At 34.2% G+C, this 19,466-nt stretch overlaps 1 protein-coding gene across 7 annotated transcripts in view; it reads right to left on the bottom strand.

Annotated features, from left to right (window-relative positions):
* ALB (albumin) overlaps window positions 1-19,466 on the bottom strand; it is a 136,170-nt gene that overhangs the window by 2,979 nt on the left and 113,725 nt on the right. For 6 of the 7 annotated variants that reach the window (XM_061192375.1, XM_061192373.1, XM_061192372.1 and 3 more), the window contains 13 exons: window positions 16,509-16,609; window positions 13,765-13,802; window positions 13,013-13,070; window positions 12,030-12,162; window positions 10,148-10,356; window positions 9,461-9,593; window positions 8,529-8,626; window positions 6,904-7,033; window positions 5,548-5,762; window positions 4,098-4,230; window positions 2,904-3,001; window positions 1,376-1,514; window positions 554-777 (listed from right to left, as the gene is read on the bottom strand). In XM_061192375.1, coding sequence (XP_061048358.1) covers window positions 554-777; window positions 1,376-1,514; window positions 2,904-3,001; window positions 4,098-4,230; window positions 5,548-5,762; window positions 6,904-7,033; window positions 8,529-8,626; window positions 9,461-9,593; window positions 10,148-10,356; window positions 12,030-12,162; window positions 13,013-13,070; window positions 13,765-13,802; window positions 16,509-16,516 — 1,616 coding nt within the window. In that variant the 5' untranslated portion in view covers window positions 16,517-16,609. Of the gene's footprint in view, window positions 1-553; window positions 778-1,375; window positions 1,515-2,903; window positions 3,002-4,097; window positions 4,231-5,547; window positions 5,763-6,903; window positions 7,034-8,528; window positions 8,627-9,460; window positions 9,594-10,147; window positions 10,357-12,029; window positions 12,163-13,012; window positions 13,071-13,764; window positions 13,844-16,508; window positions 16,610-19,466 lie in introns of those variants that run through there. The other variant, XM_061192370.1, reaches the window with a different exon arrangement.

Here is a 19,466-nt window from a genome sequence, read left to right as displayed (position 1 = left end):
CTTTTAAGTCTATGTCCATGATCAGAATCCACCAGAGATAATAGCAAATTTATGTTGCTAAATTTCATGCAATTATAACCCCTTGTGACAGCAATACGGAGTCATGCCTCAGAACTCAAAATCCCAGATATTTTTAATCCAAGTTCCATTCTCAAAAGTCAGATCTTGAGGGGTTGCCTTGTCTGTGCGTTGCCATAGAACAAACTGAAAATAACCATTCATGCCTAGAATTAAATTTTCATATGATTTCTACTAACTAATTTGCTATCTGCAAAAATGCATCAGTTCAGTTTTTTCTACTGGACCTAGCCTAAACTGTTATTCTACTGCAGCTTTTATCCACAAGATTATTCTGAATGGTACTGTTTTTTTTTTCTTTTGCTAAGAAAACAAAATGCTATGCATTTTATTCTTGACACTTTTATCTGCTTCATAAGGTCAATACTTAAGTACTTAAGGTATATAATCACTACTTAAGGAAAAGTTGCTCATTTTAATTTACAATTCTTACTATCAAGACTACAAACACATGCAGTAATGAAGTACTCCTCACATTTGTTTCTTGATTTGTTTCTCATTCTCGGGAAGTGTGCATAAATCTGCATGGAAGGTGAATGTTTTCTCATCAAAAGCTTTGGGTTCATATGTTTCATCGACTGTCAGAGCAGAAAAGCATGGCCGTCTGTTCACCAAGGACTCCGTGCAGCATTTGGTAACTCTTTCGCTCACTGGTGTCTTCTCATGCAACACGCACAACCGGTTCAGGACCAAGGACAGCTAAAATCAGGCAGGAGAGCAGAAGTTCAAAGGAAGCATAATGAAAAGTTTTCCATGAACTCCTACCTTCCAAAGGACCAAAACAAATGTTATATTTTAACTAGCAACATTGAATCCTAGGTTGATTTGAGGCAACGATTTGCTTATTTTTAGAACTACAAGTAGTAAGGGACTTTGAAAAGTCTTCTCTTTTAATTAAATATGTCTACACTTTAAGAATAATTTATTGAGAAAATAATTGATTAAATAATTTGAGGTGAATCCTGATACATGTCTTGGAGTCGGGAAGAAATAGTCTTATACTGATACATTAAAGATCCAAAGAAAGTAAAAATTTAGAAAATCCCAGGATGGAACATTAAAAATTCACAGAAGTTTTTCAAAACAATTTATCATTTTTGGAATCTTATCTAAAACCTCTTTCTGATGGTCAGGATAATACAGGTGACCAAATCCTGGCTGCCATTACCATATACACAAAACACAAACACACACACACACACACATTAGCCCACCCTTGCTTCTGAAAGTTAGCTTTGTCAATATCTAAAAGCAAAAATTCATCATTATTAACTTTATTATATTTTAAAGGACTCACATAGTCTTCGGCACAGGACATTCTTTCTGATTCAGGATGTTTACAACACCTAGAGCCCACTTTTCCTAGGTTTCTTGAGACCTCCACGAGAGTTGGAGTTGACACTTGGGGTACTTTCTTGGTGTAACGAACTATGAGCCTATAACAACATAATCCATGTGTTTTCAGCCAGGCAAGAAACTGTCTTTTTCTAACACATCAGGTCAAGCAGAGGTCACTTAGCCAAAATCCACTAAGATGGTTTTCCATTCATAAAATTATCATCTCCAGGTTGGCGGGGTAATGTGGGAGAAGACCTTGCCCTGAGCAACTAATTAAGCCTAGCTTTGAATCCACCTGTGCTGTATAATCTTAGGAAAGTGGCTTACCTTACTGTAATTCAGTGACATTAAAATATTTATTAATTGCTTCTTTCTTTCAATAAACCCTACTGAGAGCTTAACATACATCAGCACTGTACTAAATTTGAAAGACACGGATGAATTTTCTCACCCATGAAATGGAAGGAAATATACCTGACTCAAAAGGGATGGTGCAAGGATTAAATTAAAAGGAACAAAGTATGCGAGCAACCTGATGTGGTATCTAGCATGTAATAATCATTTACTAAGAATGCTAATCACCATTGAAAGCCAATGTATGACCATAATCTACTCAAGGGAAGAGACTATGTCTTGTTCATTGTTGTTATTCCTAGCACCTATAGGTAGAAGAGTGCTAACATGTGTAAGCTGAACAATAAATAACTAAATGATGTGTCCCTTCCTGTCTTAACTTCCACAGATAAGGCTCTATTTAATCGGGACATTAATCCATCATCTTATTAAGCTACTGCTACTGAAGACCTACTATTTTCTGCTCTGTGAAGCATTGCTATATTTTGTTTGCTCATAAACTATTTCTTAACTTTCAAATGGCATCCTCAGTTCTTATATCCCAAGATTTGATATTTTTCCTCCCAGACTTAAGAGCCCAGTTTTTTAAACTGCACTCAAATATAGGCCTCTTCATCCCATCAACTATTTTATTTCATCTTCTCTGGTCTTTCTTGATGGAGGGTGATTAGAAATGATACTTTATTTTCAAGATTAAAAGTTCTATGATAGGGCTTCCCTGGTGGTGCAGTGGTTAAGAATCCGCCTGCCAATGCAGGGGACATGGGTTCGAGCCCTGGTCTGGGAGATCCCACACGCCGCGGAACAACTAAGCCCGTGCGCCACAACTACTGAGCCTGCGCTCTAGAGCCTGCAAGCCACAACTACTGAAGCCTGCATGCCTAGAGTCCGTGCTCTGCAACAAGAGAAGCCACCACAATGAGAAGCCCGTGCACCACAACAAAGAGTAGCCCCTGCTCTCCGCAACTAGAGAAAGCCCGTGTGCAGCAAGGAAGACCCAAAGCAGCCAAAAATAAATAAATAAAATAAATAAATTTATTTTTTAAAAAAAGTTCTGATAGGTGGTCTATAAATTGGCTTAAATATTTACTAAGTGAACATGAAAAATTTAGTCAATAAGCCAAAATACTTACGCATTTTGGAATAGATACTCTCCAAGTTTTTCAAAAAGTTCACAGTTTTGTTTAATTAAATTCTGAGGCTCATCCACAAGAGGCTGAAGTTTCTCAAACTGAAAAATACAAGAATTGTGTTTACAACATTCTCCCTGAGGACCAGATGCAGGTTGTTTTTCATCCTTCTAGGCAGAATGAAATCCTTCCTCCTTTCTGCCCAAAGCCATGAAAATAGATTTTTGATGTCAAATCTATTACAATATGTCCAAACTGTTTATTTGATGAGACCGTATGAGATAAGTGATTAAGAACATTCAGACTCTGGAGTGCAACTGCTGATGTTTGAGCCAGGCCAACCTGACTCATGTTCTAGTTGTGCAACTTTACTTCCCATCTCAAAGCTTTAGAACCCTCATTTCTAAGATGGAGATGAACATGGTACTCACCTCAGAGAACTGCTCTGTAAACCACCTGAGCTAATGAAATTAAAACATAGCCTGGAATATAGTAAAAACTCAATAAATGATGGCTATGATTGGAAGTATCATCATTATTAAGCCATCTCTCCAGTTGGATCCTGAGCTTTCTGAGATAAGAGATTTTACCTTGGTCATCAGTTCCTGTGTGGCACTTGGCGTATAACCAGTTTCTTCGTAGAGGAAAAAATGACTTTCCTCTGATTCTTAAGTTTGCACACCACTATATGTGCTAGGAGTGCTAAATATCTCAAACATGATAAAATTCTATTTTAGCATAGCGAAATATGCTAAATATTCTCAAAACAGATTTCCTCTCTGCACTTAATTTCTTGTAAAACCATTCCTAAACTGTCTCAAAAAAGGATTTGAAAATATTCTAAAGTACTAGATTTCACAATCTTTCTTATGATACTAATTCTTGATACTTAATAAAACTTGGAATGAGGTTAACTTTCTTTATATCTAAGTTAAATCTCTTAACATTTAAATTTATTTTGTTCTCAGGAGTGTAAAAAGGAGAAAAAGCATGGTCAAGATTTTGTGAAATTAGAGATTGCTCTCTTTGATCTTTCTATTTAAGGCTATTATTCCTATAATGTTTAAAAGCACAGAGTTGAAACCATCTTAAGAAAAAATCTAAATTGCACTATGTAACATTCTTGCGTTATTTTTCTTTCCTGTTATTAGAATCATCAGTTAAAGAGCTATATTTTTTTTCCTTCCAGAAACCTACCACTGTGGCATAGCATGCAGGAGGATCATCTTTGGCGCAGCAATCCTCCAGTGTGGCTTCATATCCCTTGGCAATTCTCAACAGCAATGAGACAGAGTACTCAGGATGTCTTCTCGCATATTCATACAAAAACCTAATTAAAAGATGACAATAAAATAGATTTAGTTGGACAAATGAGCAAGAAAAACCACATAATTGGGACTTCCCTGGTGGTCCAGTGGCTAAGTCTCTGCACTCCCAATGCAGGGGGCCCGGGTTCCATCCCTGGTCAGGGAACTAGATCCCACATGCATGCTGCAACTAAGACCCGGTGCAGACAAATAAATAAGTCAATAAAACATCAAAAAAAAACCCATAATTAACCACAAAAGTAACTCATATCCTAAAGGTCTGAATTTGACTAAACCCCATGCAGTAAAGCTTAGTGGCTAAGGACTTGGGGGTTCAGAGTTAAAGCTATCAAATCCTGGCTCTGCCACTTATTTTATTATATCACCTTAGGCAACTTATTAAAACTATCAAGACTTTGTTTCCTCCTCTGTGGAATGGGGATAATAATAGTACCTATCTCATAAGGTGAACTGTGGGAAATACATGACATAATCTATGTGAAACACATGCGGTCTGGCACATATTAAATGTCTGAGGAATGACACCCGTTACTATTAAGTATAATTTGTTTGATTCGGACTACACCTCAAAAAGGTTCTGATAGATAAATAGAGATATATTCTTAATTTTTTTCCTCTCTGTATGAGTAAATTTTTGATGGGTACATAATTTTATGAAATATTATTTAGTGCACAGAATACTATTATAATTGAGCAATAAAAATGCAAAGTTTATCACTACACTTACTGACTTTATATAATCATCGATTTTGTCATTTAATTGCTGTCATTTAATGCTGCCTTGCCATGCTACCAGATTTCTGGTCTTTTTAACCAAATATAAAGCACCTGGTAACATTCTACTTCTCTTTATAGTTCTTTGCTGACATCAGATATATCAATAGATAGATAGATAGATAGATATAGAGACATAAAGATGTATTACATATATTCACAGATATATAAGTTCAAGAAATACTCTTTGAATGAATGCATGAATGGATAATATGTATATAATTTATGTATACACAAAATATTTCTACAGGCATTTCCAGAAATATTCCTAAGGAGTAAGGAATGAAATGGAGGTGTAAAAATGAACTTTTATTATTACTTTGTACTCTTCTCTATTAATTGAGCATCTGCTATATGCATGTATTATTTTACGACAATTTTTAAAATTAATTTTTTCCAAAAATGTTTAAAGACTGGGAGAAGAAAGAGTAAAGAAACATTGTAGGCAACATGAAGATTGTAGCAATTCCAAAGGAAAGCCTAGAATAATTTCCTAAATCCTGAGACCATATAAAACTATGAAAGATCATTCCTTATCCACTTACGTGCCCAGGAAGACATCTTTTGCTTCATTATAGTTTTTGCAAACTTCCTTATCTTCAGCAAAATCAGCAGCTAATGGGGACAGGTTTTCAGGCACCTCATCTTTTTCCACCTCAGCAATGCAGTGGGATTTTTCCAACAGAGGCTTATCACAGCACTCCTTCAGTTTAGCGGAGATTGTAGCTTGATTTTCACATATATACTTGGCAAGATCCGCCTACAAGCAAGTTGATGGAAACTGTTCAACGTAAATTGGCATTGCTGTGCTTCCTCCCTAGACTTTTACCATGTTGGCAAAACAAGTTCATTGTATTCTAAGACCATACATATACCAACCTGCCTTCTGTGAATATTTTCAGTCTGTGCTGCTAAGTCTAGAGACACAGATAGAACTACTAAAACATTTCCACTTGATTTGAAAAAAAACTAGTCAGTAATAAGGTCTCATATCAGTTATTTATTAATTTTATATTTCTACTGTTAAAGCATTTAAATTTTAAACTAAAACTCAGTACTGTTTTTCCAAATATTCCCCACAAATTAAGTGCAGGCATCTTGAAACCAAAAAACTAAAAAAAGTGTTACAGATTTTTGAAAAATTAGTCAAGATCATAGTCACAGACCCTACTTACACATGTAAAATATCTGCCTTAAATTTTCCAGAAAGTGTCCTAAGAGATTAGGATTCTGGTATTTGGTCATATTTTTCAGTTTGAGAAAAAGAGATATGCTAAATATTAGTATTTTTAACACAGACAGTTGAGAGAATATAGAGCAAAAAATTACATAATTTCCAAAGGTCTCTTCAGATTCTAGCCTTTCTCCAACTCCTCCCACCTCCTTAAAAAATCTTCTTAGAAATCTACCTTTGTAACTGTCTTACTTCAGTTTTAAGCTTTTGTTCTCAATTAGAATATGAATGAAAGGGATTACAAATTACTGAATGAGTTTATCAGATCACTTACTGAGTAGGATGAAAGAAAGAAAGAAAGATAGAAAGAAAGGAAGAAAGAAAGAAAGAGAAAGAGAGAGAGAGAAAGAGAGAAAGAAAGAAAGAAGGAGAAAGGAAGGAAGGAAGAAAGAAAGAGAAAGAAAGGGAGGGAGGAAGGAAGAAAGAAAGAAAGATAGGGAGGGAGGAAGGAAGGGAGGGAGGGAGGGAGAGAGAGAGAGAAAGAAAGGAAGAAAGAAAGAAAGGAAGGAAGGAAGAGAGAAAGAAAGAAGGAAAGCAAGGCAAGTATTGAGCAAATTAGAGCATAGAAAACTATTTCAAACCACTCTCAGTTGTTCTGATGCTAAACAAATTGATTCTACCAACTTAAGCAAGTAAGTTACCAAAAAGGATACTGAGGATTCTTTACCCTGTCATCTGCACATTCAAGCAGGTCACCATGGCAGCATTCCTTGTGGACTTTCGTAAGATCTGTCACTATCTTGGAAACCTCTGCAAAATCAGCCTTGGGAAATTTCTGGCTCAGGCGAGCTACTGACCTAAGGAAGAAAATTCTCCCATCAGAATATTATTAACAGGCAACATTTTATATGAAAGCACTAGGAAAATATTACGTATAACAAGACAATTTAGGATAAAATAACATAGAGAAATAATTTGTAAGATTTATTAGTTCTTATTTTAATGCTAATTCTGAACCAAATTGTTATCTTAGGGCAAAATGTTTCCTTAGCGCCTAATTATCCATTGTAGGAGTGTGTATGGTTGTTAGAAGTCCAGCAATTCATGAAAGCAGAAATCAAAGAGGGATTCTAAAAAAGGCAACATGCTGAGAGGCATCAGGTTTGGAGCCCAGAGCTGACTTCCAGATCTGGCTTTATAGCTTATTAACAGTGTGACCCTAGGCAAGTTACTTAGCCTCTCTGAGCTTCAGTCTCTACAGAGTCACAACAACATGCTAAACCAAAGGATTGTTGTGAGGATTAAATTAGATAATAAAAAAAAAAAGCATTTTATGAACTGGGAAGTGCCATACAAATTCCAGTTATCCTTTTTTTTATTAACTAAAACACATTCTTCCTGACTTCCAAAGGTCTCTGAGAAAAGAAATTTCATAACTTCTACAAAATCTGAGAGTTTTGATTCAGCATATTTTTACCAAGAAATTGATTCAGCATAATCTCTCAGCTCACTGACAAGATGTAAAAGGCTAATATCCACAAGCTTTCCCAAATCATTTCGGAGTTGCCTAAATCTGATAAAAGACACTTCTTCCCCCAAACCAATCATAGCCTGTTTAACTATGTATCATTTCATGTTAAGGTTGTTTCGTTTATTGATTTGGTTGCTTTTGGCAGTATAGATGGTAGGGATGACAGGCAAAGATAGTTCAAGTGCCAGTTTCTAGAGAGTTTGCAAAATATCTATTTTCATTTTATTTCCTGTTCGTGTTGACTAGAAGCGAGGGATTGGTGGCGGGGGTGTGGGAGATGGAGAAGGGGAGTTCCTTGGCTCAGATACTGAAGGATGCTTCTAGAGCTAGCTAATAATATAAATACAGAGGCCCAGGCAAAAACAAGACATTAAGTGCAGAACTGGTGCTACAAGAAAATGAGAAGAAAACCTGATGGCTGAAATTAATTATCAGAACATAAGAAGACAAGCAGACACTTCAGATAATTGGGTGGAGGGGAGATAAAATTAAATAAAAGACCCTGACTACAGCTTTATAAAAACAGTGGACCATTATACTAAGATCACAATCATTATAAATACATGGGAGTTTAAACACCTGTCCTAGAAGAACAAAAAAGTCCTCTAGATTCTTTGACTACTTAGAAAAGATATGATAAAAAAATAATGACAAATTGTTACTGATGCTCTGGTTTTCACCTCTGTCAAATTTCTACCTTTTAGATAACCAAAAAGATATATGTGAAAGCACTGCGTAAAATGACATGCAAGTGTACAGTCTTGTCAACTGAACCATCATCATTTACATCATTATAAAAATGCAAACTAAGTTTAAAATACCATGCTTTTAGAGCTCTTTCTCCGAATTTTTGGATACTGGTACACTTGAGTCTCTGTCTGGCAGATGAAGCCAGTACTTCTTCTCTCACAGACTCAATCTGCAAAAAGAAACAATTTTGGAAAAATTAGAAAAGAAAAATTTTACGCAGACCACCCCTTCATAAGCTCAGATGAGACTATGCCAAATTGAATTTTAAAGAGAGAATTTACCCCTAAATTCCCAAGTATCAGTATTGGCAAATAACTATTTTGTTCTGTAGGAAGATGAAAAGTTAGTCTGCTCATAGTGGAAACCTCCAGGTAGTTAAGAACCAGCATGGAGGTGTTGCTAGGGAAAAGGGAACGGAAAGGAAAAGTGGAAGGACAGAGTACACTAATATCCCAGGGAACAGAACTTTGCTGACTTCTTAATTTTGCATATAACCCATTTCAATGCCTCCTCCACCAACTCTCATAACATCAATAAACTCCCTATAAAAGAGAATGCAGTGTAAATATTTATGGAATGAATGAATAAACCCAGGCTTCTAGATGCAGTTAAATTCTCCCCTACTTTAAATTCCCTTCCGAATAAAAAAGTCTCATGAAAAGAGAAACAAAAACTGTGTTCCCTTGCTGTGTAATTTTAAACATGAGTTTCCGTATTTCACTATAGCAACTTGCACTATTAAAAGAGGCAGGATATTTAGACACATACACAGCGATTCCCTCTACCAGATCCACTTAGGCAAATCTTAGAAGGTGGAAGGTGGAAGACATAGGCCTTCAAAAAAGGTGAAAGATCTTTGCGGGGGAAAAGATGGAGGAAGGCTTTTTTGACCATGTAAAGAAGTTTCTATTGGAGGCTTAGGTTTCCTAAATCTAACCATAAGATGTCCCAAAACTGAGATTTGATTATGAATTGGTTCTTCTATTCTTCTTCTGGGGAATACCTTTGGTATCAGGCAGGCACCTTTATCAGCAGCTTGGCAGCATTCTGCAAAAACTCCTTTATATTGATGAGCATAGTAAAGGAGTTCTGGGGCATAAAAGTAGGGGTGTCTTCTGCCAATTTCATATAGGTATCTAAAGTTTTAAACAAAAAACAGACAGCCGTTTTTCTATAGCAGACAGTATTGCAGGAACATTTGTAATCTACAGTCTCCCCAGAACCTCCAAAATCTAAAGACATCTAATTTACCAGTTAAGCTCAATTTGCACGTGATGAACTTGGCTTTGTCACTCTTTGAGTCAGTGAAAATGTTAAACTTATACATATATATACATATAAATATATACACATGCGTAAATTAGTTAAATATCAGTGATGTTATTGACTAAAATGAAATAAATTCTGAGAATACTAAATATATATATCTTTATAATATTTTAATACATGTCAACCTCAAATATTTTCATACAGATCATATCCTGTTTTGATGGACTCCAAAAGATCTTTGATCGACTTTTTCATCGCGTAGAATTTTGTAGTATCATATACTATTTCTTTGAAAATTGTCATTAGAACAAAAGCTTCAAGTCTTAATGTTGATAATATTTTTCATAATAGTAATTGTTATAATGAGTCTTGACCTATTCCATAATTTTTAATTTTGAAGCTTAAAAATCTGATTACTTACTTTCCCCAAAACTTCTGTTCGTTTTCCTTAAACTCGGCACACAAAGTATCAGGGTCTGGTTTCAACTTAGGGAGGTCTGGATTATCATCTTTGTGTTTCAGGAAGCATTCATTTCTCTCAGGCTCTTGTTTCGCACAGCAGTCGGCCATTTCACCATAGGTTTCACGAAGGGATGCAACTGTACACAGTTTATCTCCAAAGAGAGTGTGCTAAGTGAAAGAGAGCAGGAGTCAAATCGCTGGGCAGAATTTTGTTTTCCTTATACCCAAAGAATAGTATAAGGAATTAATATCTTGGTAAGCCTTGGTTAGTAAATCATATAAAAATCCACATTTTTCTCAGATTTAGAGAGCTTCCCTTGATTTCACCATCTATGTGTGATTTCCATAAGAATTAACTGTCACACTATCACTTATAGTGGATAAAACAGAAGGGCAAAAAGACAATGACTTTAATGAATGAGCATAACTCCTATTTCCACCTGAGGCTAAAGGCTAGGAGAACAATCATTATAATAAAAACTCAAGGAAAAATATCCTCTAAGTAGCAAGTGAATTCACATTAGGGAGGGAAGTGTTCACATAGTTTCTCATTTGACATGCTCCTTTTTGAGAGGTTCAGCTTTTTAGTAGATACCATTCAAAACTGAGGAGTAACATAATCTACCATGCATTAGTTGTTATTGTATTAAAATATAGATTTTTTTTGTTCTAGAAATATTTGCCTCAATGCATATTCCATTAAATGAATCCTTTCTGTCCCCATTAATTTTTATTATGAAAGTAATTATAACTTTAGGGAAAATATGCTGCTCAAGACAGAATTTATTAATTTTTTTAAAAAGACACATTTTTAAAATTCATATTTAGAGCAATATTATTGTGTGTAGCTAAAGAACTGATTCTGCCTTGAGGCAGAAGTACATATAGAGAAAAATAAGAGGAAGAAAGGCTTTAGTGATAAATAAAAAACTGCCTTGTCCCCAGAAAGGTATATATAGATTAAGTGGTGAGAGAAACATAAAGCTATCCTTATATTAAAGACCTATCTGAAAATATCACAAGTTCAAAGTTCTGATTTTCTATTGTATGTAAAAATATGAATATCCCTAAAATGAGGAATACATAGCTGTACTATTATTTTACCCGGGTAACAAAGTTAGCACAGAGATCAGGTGAGTACTTTTGGAAGATAAAAACTATACTATCATTATTAGCTTCTATGAAAAGAAATCTAACTTCAAATTTTAAAAAGAAACTTCTACAAATAAAAAATTTCCATTTAAAAACACTATGACTCTTTTTTCTTTTTTTTTTTAATTTATTTTTGGCTGTGTTGGGTTTTCGTTGCTGCACATGGGCTTTCTCTAGTTGCTGTGAGCGGGGGCTGCTCTTCGTTGCAGTGCACAGGCCTCTCATTGCAGTGACTTCTCTTGTTGCGGAGCACGGGCCCTAGGCACGCAGGCTTCAGTAGTTGCGGCACGCGGGCTCAGTAGTTGTGGCTCACGGGCTCTAGAGCGCACGCTCAGTAGTTGTGGCACGCGGACTTAGTTGCTCCGCGGCATGTGGGATCTTCCCGGACCAGGGCTCAAACCCGTGTCCCCTGCACTGGCAGGCAGATTCTTAACCACTGCGCCACCAGGGAAGTCCAACACTATGACTCTTGTGTGTGGTTTCAACAAAGAAATGTTTTTAAAATTGTGGGTATACTAGAATATATCTATCATTGAAGAAACAGTGGCTATACCCACTTTTGAGCGTTGCTTACAAATACGGTCATTTAGTAATAATTGAGAAAACTAAAGTGGTATCTGTTTTCTTTTTAAACATTCAAGATTACGTAAAGGAAGAAGAAATACTATTCAAAATCAGAATATACTTACAAGTGACTTGTCACAATTTGCAGCTGACTCATCAGCAACGCATGTTTTTGCAAGCTCGGTTACTTCATTCACTAATTTTACATGCTCATCAAACGGGCTCTGCTGAAGATACTGAGAAAAGGCAATCAGCACCCTGAAACGAAGGACATAGAAAAATGTAGCATAATAAAATTTTAATATACAGTAGGTTGCTATGCTAGAAAACAAATAGTGTGTCTGTATATGTTCTATATTTTACACATCTTTCTTACTATTATCCAGAAAGCCTGTTCACATCAGCTATTATCTGAGGCCTAACCAGGTATGTGTGGCTTTCTAAGCAAAGATGATTATATTTCCACCACGATTAAAAATATGTGTGTGCATGTCAGTAGATGCATACACATAGAGCAAGTAAGCAAAATGTATTCTAAATAGACCTAATTGTTAAGACTGGGGCATTACATTGGCCTTTTGACTATTTAAAACAAAAAACAAGAACCACACACATATCTTATTTAATCAGGCTGTAGAATGAGATAGACCTTGAAAAATAAACTATTTTCTCAACTTTTACTAGATTAAAATGTATTAAAATCATCTCAAGAAACCACAGAACTATTTGCTAGGTAAAAGAATTTAGTAAGCAAGTTGTGAAAGGAACTTTCCACCATGCAGGTTATATAAGAGTTCCAGGGCTACACTGTCCAAACAGTTGCCATTAGCCATAAGTGACAATATATATTTAAATAAATTAAAATTAAATACTGTTTAAATTTTTGATCCACAGCTGCACTTGTCATATTTAAAGTACTGAATAGCCACATGTGGCCAATGGCAACTATATTGGACTACACTGATATAGAATATTTGCATCAATGCAGAAAATCCTATTGGACAGTACTGTTCTAGAATCTCTGATGACAGTGGAATATAAGGACTTCAAAATTATAACCAATACTATTAGAAACGTTAAATTTTCATTCTTAAATATTTTAACTTACAGGCCTTTGAAATTTTCTTCTCCCAAATCATTAAACCGATGAGCAATCTCACTCTTGTCTGGGGGGAAAAAGGGGAAAAAAAAGATTTGCTTTAAATTCTAAAGAAACAGCTGGTTAAGATATTATTTTTTTGTTTCTCTCCACTTGACTTAGGCATTCATTTGCTCCAAGACATTGGGCTCTGACTCCCAACAGAAAATCTTAGGATGATGGTGAACTATTTCTTCTGCATTTAAGCAGAAGAGTTATTTAATCTCAAATGATACTATTTGAAAAATCATTAAATATTTATAGCTTTATATTCAAACCTGGATAAGATCTAATGCCTTTGCAGTGTTTATTAACAGCCACTGAGAGGACAGTCTGAAATGAAAAATATAAATACAAGTTCTACTTATAAGATTAAAAACACAGGTTTTATATTTTTTTATATAAATTAAGGTACAGTGGATAGACCTTTGGGAATCTGGAGTTTTGAATTCTATCTTCAACTATATTCTGTGAAGTTTAATTCACTCTGCCTAAGTTCCCTCATGTGCAATAGGAAATAACAGTTACTAAACTATTTGTTTCACCTAGGATGTTAGAAATATGATAACTTCTTAAGGGTTCACAAATACAAAATATCATAACAGTCTAGAAAATAAATGGTAAAGGAAAACTTACTTCATTAAAGATTCAAGGTTTACTGAAACCTTCTTTTACTAGGAAAATAAAATAAAAGTTGAACAGTAGAAAAATAGAATTCTTACGTGTATCTCGACGAAACACACCCCTGGAATAAGCAGAGCTGAAGAGAAAGATAAGGGAAATAAAAGTCACCCACTTCATTGTGCCAGAGCTTTGTGGGGTTGATAGAAGAGAAAAGATAGGATGAATAGAGGGAGATCAGCACTAATATACTTCTTTAGCCAATAATTGTAGATTATTAACTAGACTCATCTTTGTATTTCATTGGCTCACAACTGATTACAAAAGTCATAGTATTCTTGCCAAAAAAATTGTTTGACTAAATCCGTTGCGTATGTTTGCGATCTGGAAATGTTTTCTCCACAAGACCTTGTCAATTCATTAGTTATGTAAAACACCTTATCAAATTTTACATAAGAGTTTAAACAATTTGTACAGTTACCATGTTCTCTGTGATTTACCATTTGAACATTTGAGTTTTCAGTATTTGAAAAAATTTAACCAAACCAATAACTTAGCTTGGAAATAACATATACTAAAAGAGCTAAGCTCTGAATTGTATCTATTACTAATTCAAACTGTACTTTTATTGATAAATAATGAAAAATGTACACATACACACACACATTTGAGAACTAAGGAAAAGCCATAGCAACAATAATAACTGAAATGGATATTCAAAAGTCCTACATTTTCATCTCAGCTCTGGCCCACATGTGGTTCAGGCCCTAGAGCAAAGTACTTAGAGGCAATGTGGGTATCTCTCATGAAATAGACATGGGGAAGAAAATGGACACAATGGCAGTAATGATGATCTTTGCCATCATAATATACACAGGACAGGCTGAGCCTGATTACACCTTTAGTGGTTATAAGAATACTAGATCTTCTTTACCAGGCATCATATTCTTTCCATCCCTATTTCACGCTTTTTTCCTTTCTCTCTTTTAATAAAAAGAGAAGTCACATGCTCTTTTTTAATGTTATTTTAAATTTCAAAATAAATTTAACTTCGTGTCTAAAAACAAAGCAAAACAAAGATAATTTTTTAAAAATGTTTTTTCAAACTTCCTTTCTTACTCTCCCCACCCAAGATTCTGATCTGTACCTCTGAATGACTATTCTCTCTCTGCCCTTTTGCTCTAAAAGATGAACTATGCATTTCAATCAGTGGGAAAATTGACCCTCTCTGATACTACAGAACAATAATTAGTACCAAGCCAGTCATTTCATTTAATTAAATAACCGAGTCAATTAAAACTGTCAGTCATTTTGCCCTATGGCACATATAGACTCAGAGACTAGTAAATACTCAAGAGAAGAATTATTTTTCCTATTCAGTCATATGGTGAAAGAAATACACTTTCTATGATCTTATTTTATTTTATTTCATTTTCAGGGTACTAATTAAATAATCAAGCACAGAAGAGGAGATAATAGAAAAACAGGTGATAGATTTTTAGATAGGTGACAGAGATAGGTAATATACATACAGATGATACCTAGCTAACTAGAGCTGATAAGAGTTTTTTTAATGGCTCAAGGGAGTCCGAATAAGGGAGCCAGACTTGTCTTTCCAGCCATAGCTGAACAGAAGTAAACGAATATCTGCCTATGGAATTATTTGCATTGGAGAAAACCATTTCTTTGAAGCCTGAAATTGTATACTGTAAAAGAAAGAAGGAAACTATGCTGATTTTCTAAATAAGAAAATAATTCTTTTTTGGGTAAATTAAGTCAACTTTTCTTTTAGCCTTCAAGAAAAAGTAGGCACTTTTATTTGAAGTCAGTATTCAAACCTGGCCTTTTCCTTAAAATGAGTCTTCTGGGAAGGCTTGATCAAACACACAATCCTTATGATTGGACTTAATTATATGACTAATTCACAAAATCAGGCCGTTAGCATTCACACATATACTTTGTGCATATTTTTTTATTTAACAAATGAAGAGAATAATATTAGTTTTTCCACCTACTTTGCACTTTAATATTATACTGTACTATAATAGTAATATAGAAAACTAAAAGAAAATCAAATTCATTATGATTCTAGAAACCTAAAATTGATATTCCTATATTTAATGAAGATTGCATAATTTTCAAATATAAAACTGAAACACCTGAAAGAATCTTACTAAGAGTATCAATAATGCATTTTCCATATGTGTATCCTTTTTAAAGACTAGCAGATGGTTGAGAAATTAAAATATTTAATTCTTAACACTATCTGTTTAAAATTTATCTTAATTAATAAGTAACCCTTGAATATTTGCATTTTGTGGGTTCCCAAAGTAAGGATACCTACAGTTTTCTTCGATTAATTCTGCATGTACATTATAAACTGAAAGAAAAATGAAACTACATAATTGTTGGTTATTTCTAAATATTCTGTTCTTCAAGCTTTTAAAGTCATATTTAGTTAATCATCAAAGGAGTCTGGCATGGGAGTAAATGCAAATATTTAAACCAAGAGTTAAAAATATGGCTTACAGATTCTAGTTTCTTTTTATGGAAAAAGTTTAAAGAGAGAGTGGTTAAGATGATTATTTCATATGCAAAGATTAATAATGTACTGATCATTTAGATGAGAAAAAAAATACCTCAGTTGAAATATAACTGGGAATTAAACCTGAGCCTTTATCCCTTTTGTCCTTTATTTTTGCATTCATTTTGACAGGATAGAAAAGGCACAGTTTTGAAGCAAATGAAATCTCTGCTGAGACCAGTCCCCTACCTCCTTGCCCTGCTAATCATAACCTTAAACCTACACCCTCCTACCACATTCTGAATTCCTGAAGTTTCTCACCAAGTCATCCAAACCAGCTTTCCTTCCAACTGTCCATCTTCTTGGTCCAGCCCTTATGCCATCTCCTTCTGTGATAGATTATTACTTCTGGGTTGTCTTCTCTTAGAAAAAAAGTGAAACATATGCATTAAAATGTGACAACAATGTCGGATAATAGCGTCAGTATTTTAATAGAGACTTTCTAGAAACACTTAATCCAAAGTCATTCTAAAATAAGGGAAATTTGGATCTTTTTGGAGAGAAATTCAAGAACAAAAAAATCTCTTCTTAGCATTATTCCTACTATACTATGGACATATGTGTGGATAGGTAGGGTACATCCTACCTATCATGAAGGCTCTGGACTGCTTTCTAAAAAATACAAAGGGTAGAAAAGTAAAAGACCATTAAGCATCAAACTAACTGATTGAAACATGGTAAGCAATTTAATTTCTTGTTCACTTGTGAAGATATATTTCCCATTAATAAATAAGAAAATAAATTGTATGAACTTATATAGGCATCTAATGCAAACAAAAAATTGTAATGTAATCCAAAATTCTTTGCTGAAAATTTCATAGGAAACAAAGAAAAGAAAGTTCACATTATGAAAACCACACTAGATCACCATTGTTGGCTTGTCCCATCTCTTAAGTCCTTCTCTCTCCAAAGCTCCCATGGCAGGAGGGTCCCTTTTCCACCTTTCCTCATGTTACTCTGGGTCTCTAGAAATTACATGTACCTTCTCTCAGATTTCCTAACCATTTACTTCAAACTTCTCAACTCTTTACTAGGCAGTTTAATTCAGCTCAGTGTCAATTTCTAGCTCCAAACTTGAACACGCAGATCTGGTTATATCTTTATGCTATATGGGTCAAGTTGAATTAAATCATCTTTAAGGACCCTTCTACCTTGAACATTCTGCGATTTCATATTCCCAATGAAACAGTCATAGCATGAGAAAAGGGTCTGACCGTTAGAATGAATATAACAAGTTAGGAAATTGGGATACAAATCTGAGAATTGGTCCATTGCTAAGCTGCCCAGTGGCTCATCAGGCATTACTCTCTATCCAATTCAGGTTAACATTTTTAAGAAATGAAAAGATCATTTAACTTGTCTAAATTATGGATATAAAATGACACTTTCTCATATCTTTCTATCATTTTTCCAATCCAAGAAAAATATAGCTAATGCCTGAAATCCATGTTTATCCATTCTTTGTATAAGTTAACAACAAATAGTCTATAAATATAGAAATTGAAATTAATACTAATAACTCCTATCTCATAATAGTAGCTACAGATGGACATCAAACAGAAATTAATACACTGCTGAGAGTTTAATAATGCTTAGTCTCTTCATATTCTATATTTTTTTTCAAAAATAATTCAAGAGACTTACTACCTAAAAAGGAGATTAGTTTAAAGGTACAAAATGGAACTATTTTTAACCTCTTGTAAAACAACAAAGGTTGTGTAACTAAAATATTCTTATGTTAAAACGTCAGTGGATCAAATTTAGGAAGTTTTCATTAAAGGATAAAAGTTGTTTTCTCCTTCATGTCTTCTGAAGCTTAAAATTAATCAGATGTTTTGTAATCTTACAGTGCTGGACTTTAGCTGAAACTTCTCTGGCTGGCCACCCAACTGAGCCATGAAATTTAAGTCTTGAAATTCTCGTCACCTTTTTAAACATCTATATATGGGTTAACATCAAGAAATGAATTATTTGATCCAAAAAAACTTGTAACTTTTAAGAAATATATCAAATAAATAATTGGCCTAATCTTTTTTAAAGAGAAATTCATCTCTAGCCTAATTATAATAAACTATACAATGTAAATATTTTTTAAATGATTTTAAATATAATTATTGCACATATAAGCAATGAATTGTTCAAAATTAGTTTTTCGTGATGTAGACATTGAAAAGAACAAAATTCTTTTATTAGAATAGTATTTATAGGTTTGAAGTTTCTGTTTGCAAAAATAGCTATTTGATAATAATATGTTGCTATAAAAATATGCATTCAAATAGCATAAAGAAGTAATTTCAGTAATGTATGATGTTGACAATGGCAATTTCTTTCCAAAATACTTTTGATTCACAGTTGTGAGATATGCAGTATATTTAATACGTATAGCTTAAATTATTAGATGAAATATATACAATTACTATTTCAATTTTAATTTTTATATTTACATTAGATATTCATTCATTCATTAAAAGTATATAAATTGGCCTCTCAGCATTTAATGTCTTGAAGGCAAATGCTGTTATTGATGAGTTCAAATTTCTCTTTGTTATTACATGGAAAATTGGCAAAAATTGCACGTCGAGAAGCATGGTATCTAAAAGCAAACATTGTCCTAGCATCAACAAACCCATTATTTATTTAGGAACACCAGTGTTCTTGCTGACAGGGCACAATTCTGAAAATAATGTTTCAGACTTATTTTATTACTTATTATTTTAAGCAGTACCACCTAGTCTTTCATTCATGTGAAAGAAATGTATCAAATGCTCACTAAATGCTCAAAATGTATTGAATGCTCACTAAATGCCACGCATTTCCTAGGCTATGAGGATACAAAAGATTAATAAGATACAGTCCCTGACTTTGAAGTTCTTGAAGACCCCCCTAGGTCTTGAAGCCCACAGTTTAATAGGGAAGATAGAACCATAGAAAGATAATTACACTGTAACATTGTAAAGTGCTGTGCATGTAGAATGCAAAGTACTCCTGAGGTGATAAAGAAGTATCAGAGGAGAAGCTCTAAATTAAGGGGCAATCTTGTCCATAAATAAGATGTGTGGGCTCTAACCTCTTCAGGTAACTATGCAACTCAACAGACTGTAAAGCTTCAAATTTGCATTCTCTGGGTTCATTTTTGCCTATGAAGGAACTTTGCCTGAAGAAATGGAATGAATAGGTAGAGGGCTGAGGGAAGTAAGGAGGGTAAGAATATGTGTAATT

Source organism: Eubalaena glacialis, chromosome 5 (genome assembly GCF_028564815.1).
Source record: "Eubalaena glacialis isolate mEubGla1 chromosome 5, mEubGla1.1.hap2.+ XY, whole genome shotgun sequence".
In the NCBI taxonomy this organism is placed as follows: Eukaryota; Metazoa; Chordata; class Mammalia; order Artiodactyla; family Balaenidae; genus Eubalaena; species Eubalaena glacialis.
The sequence above is the reverse complement of the archived record's forward strand: the minus strand, read 5'-3'. Positions and strand labels throughout refer to the sequence as shown.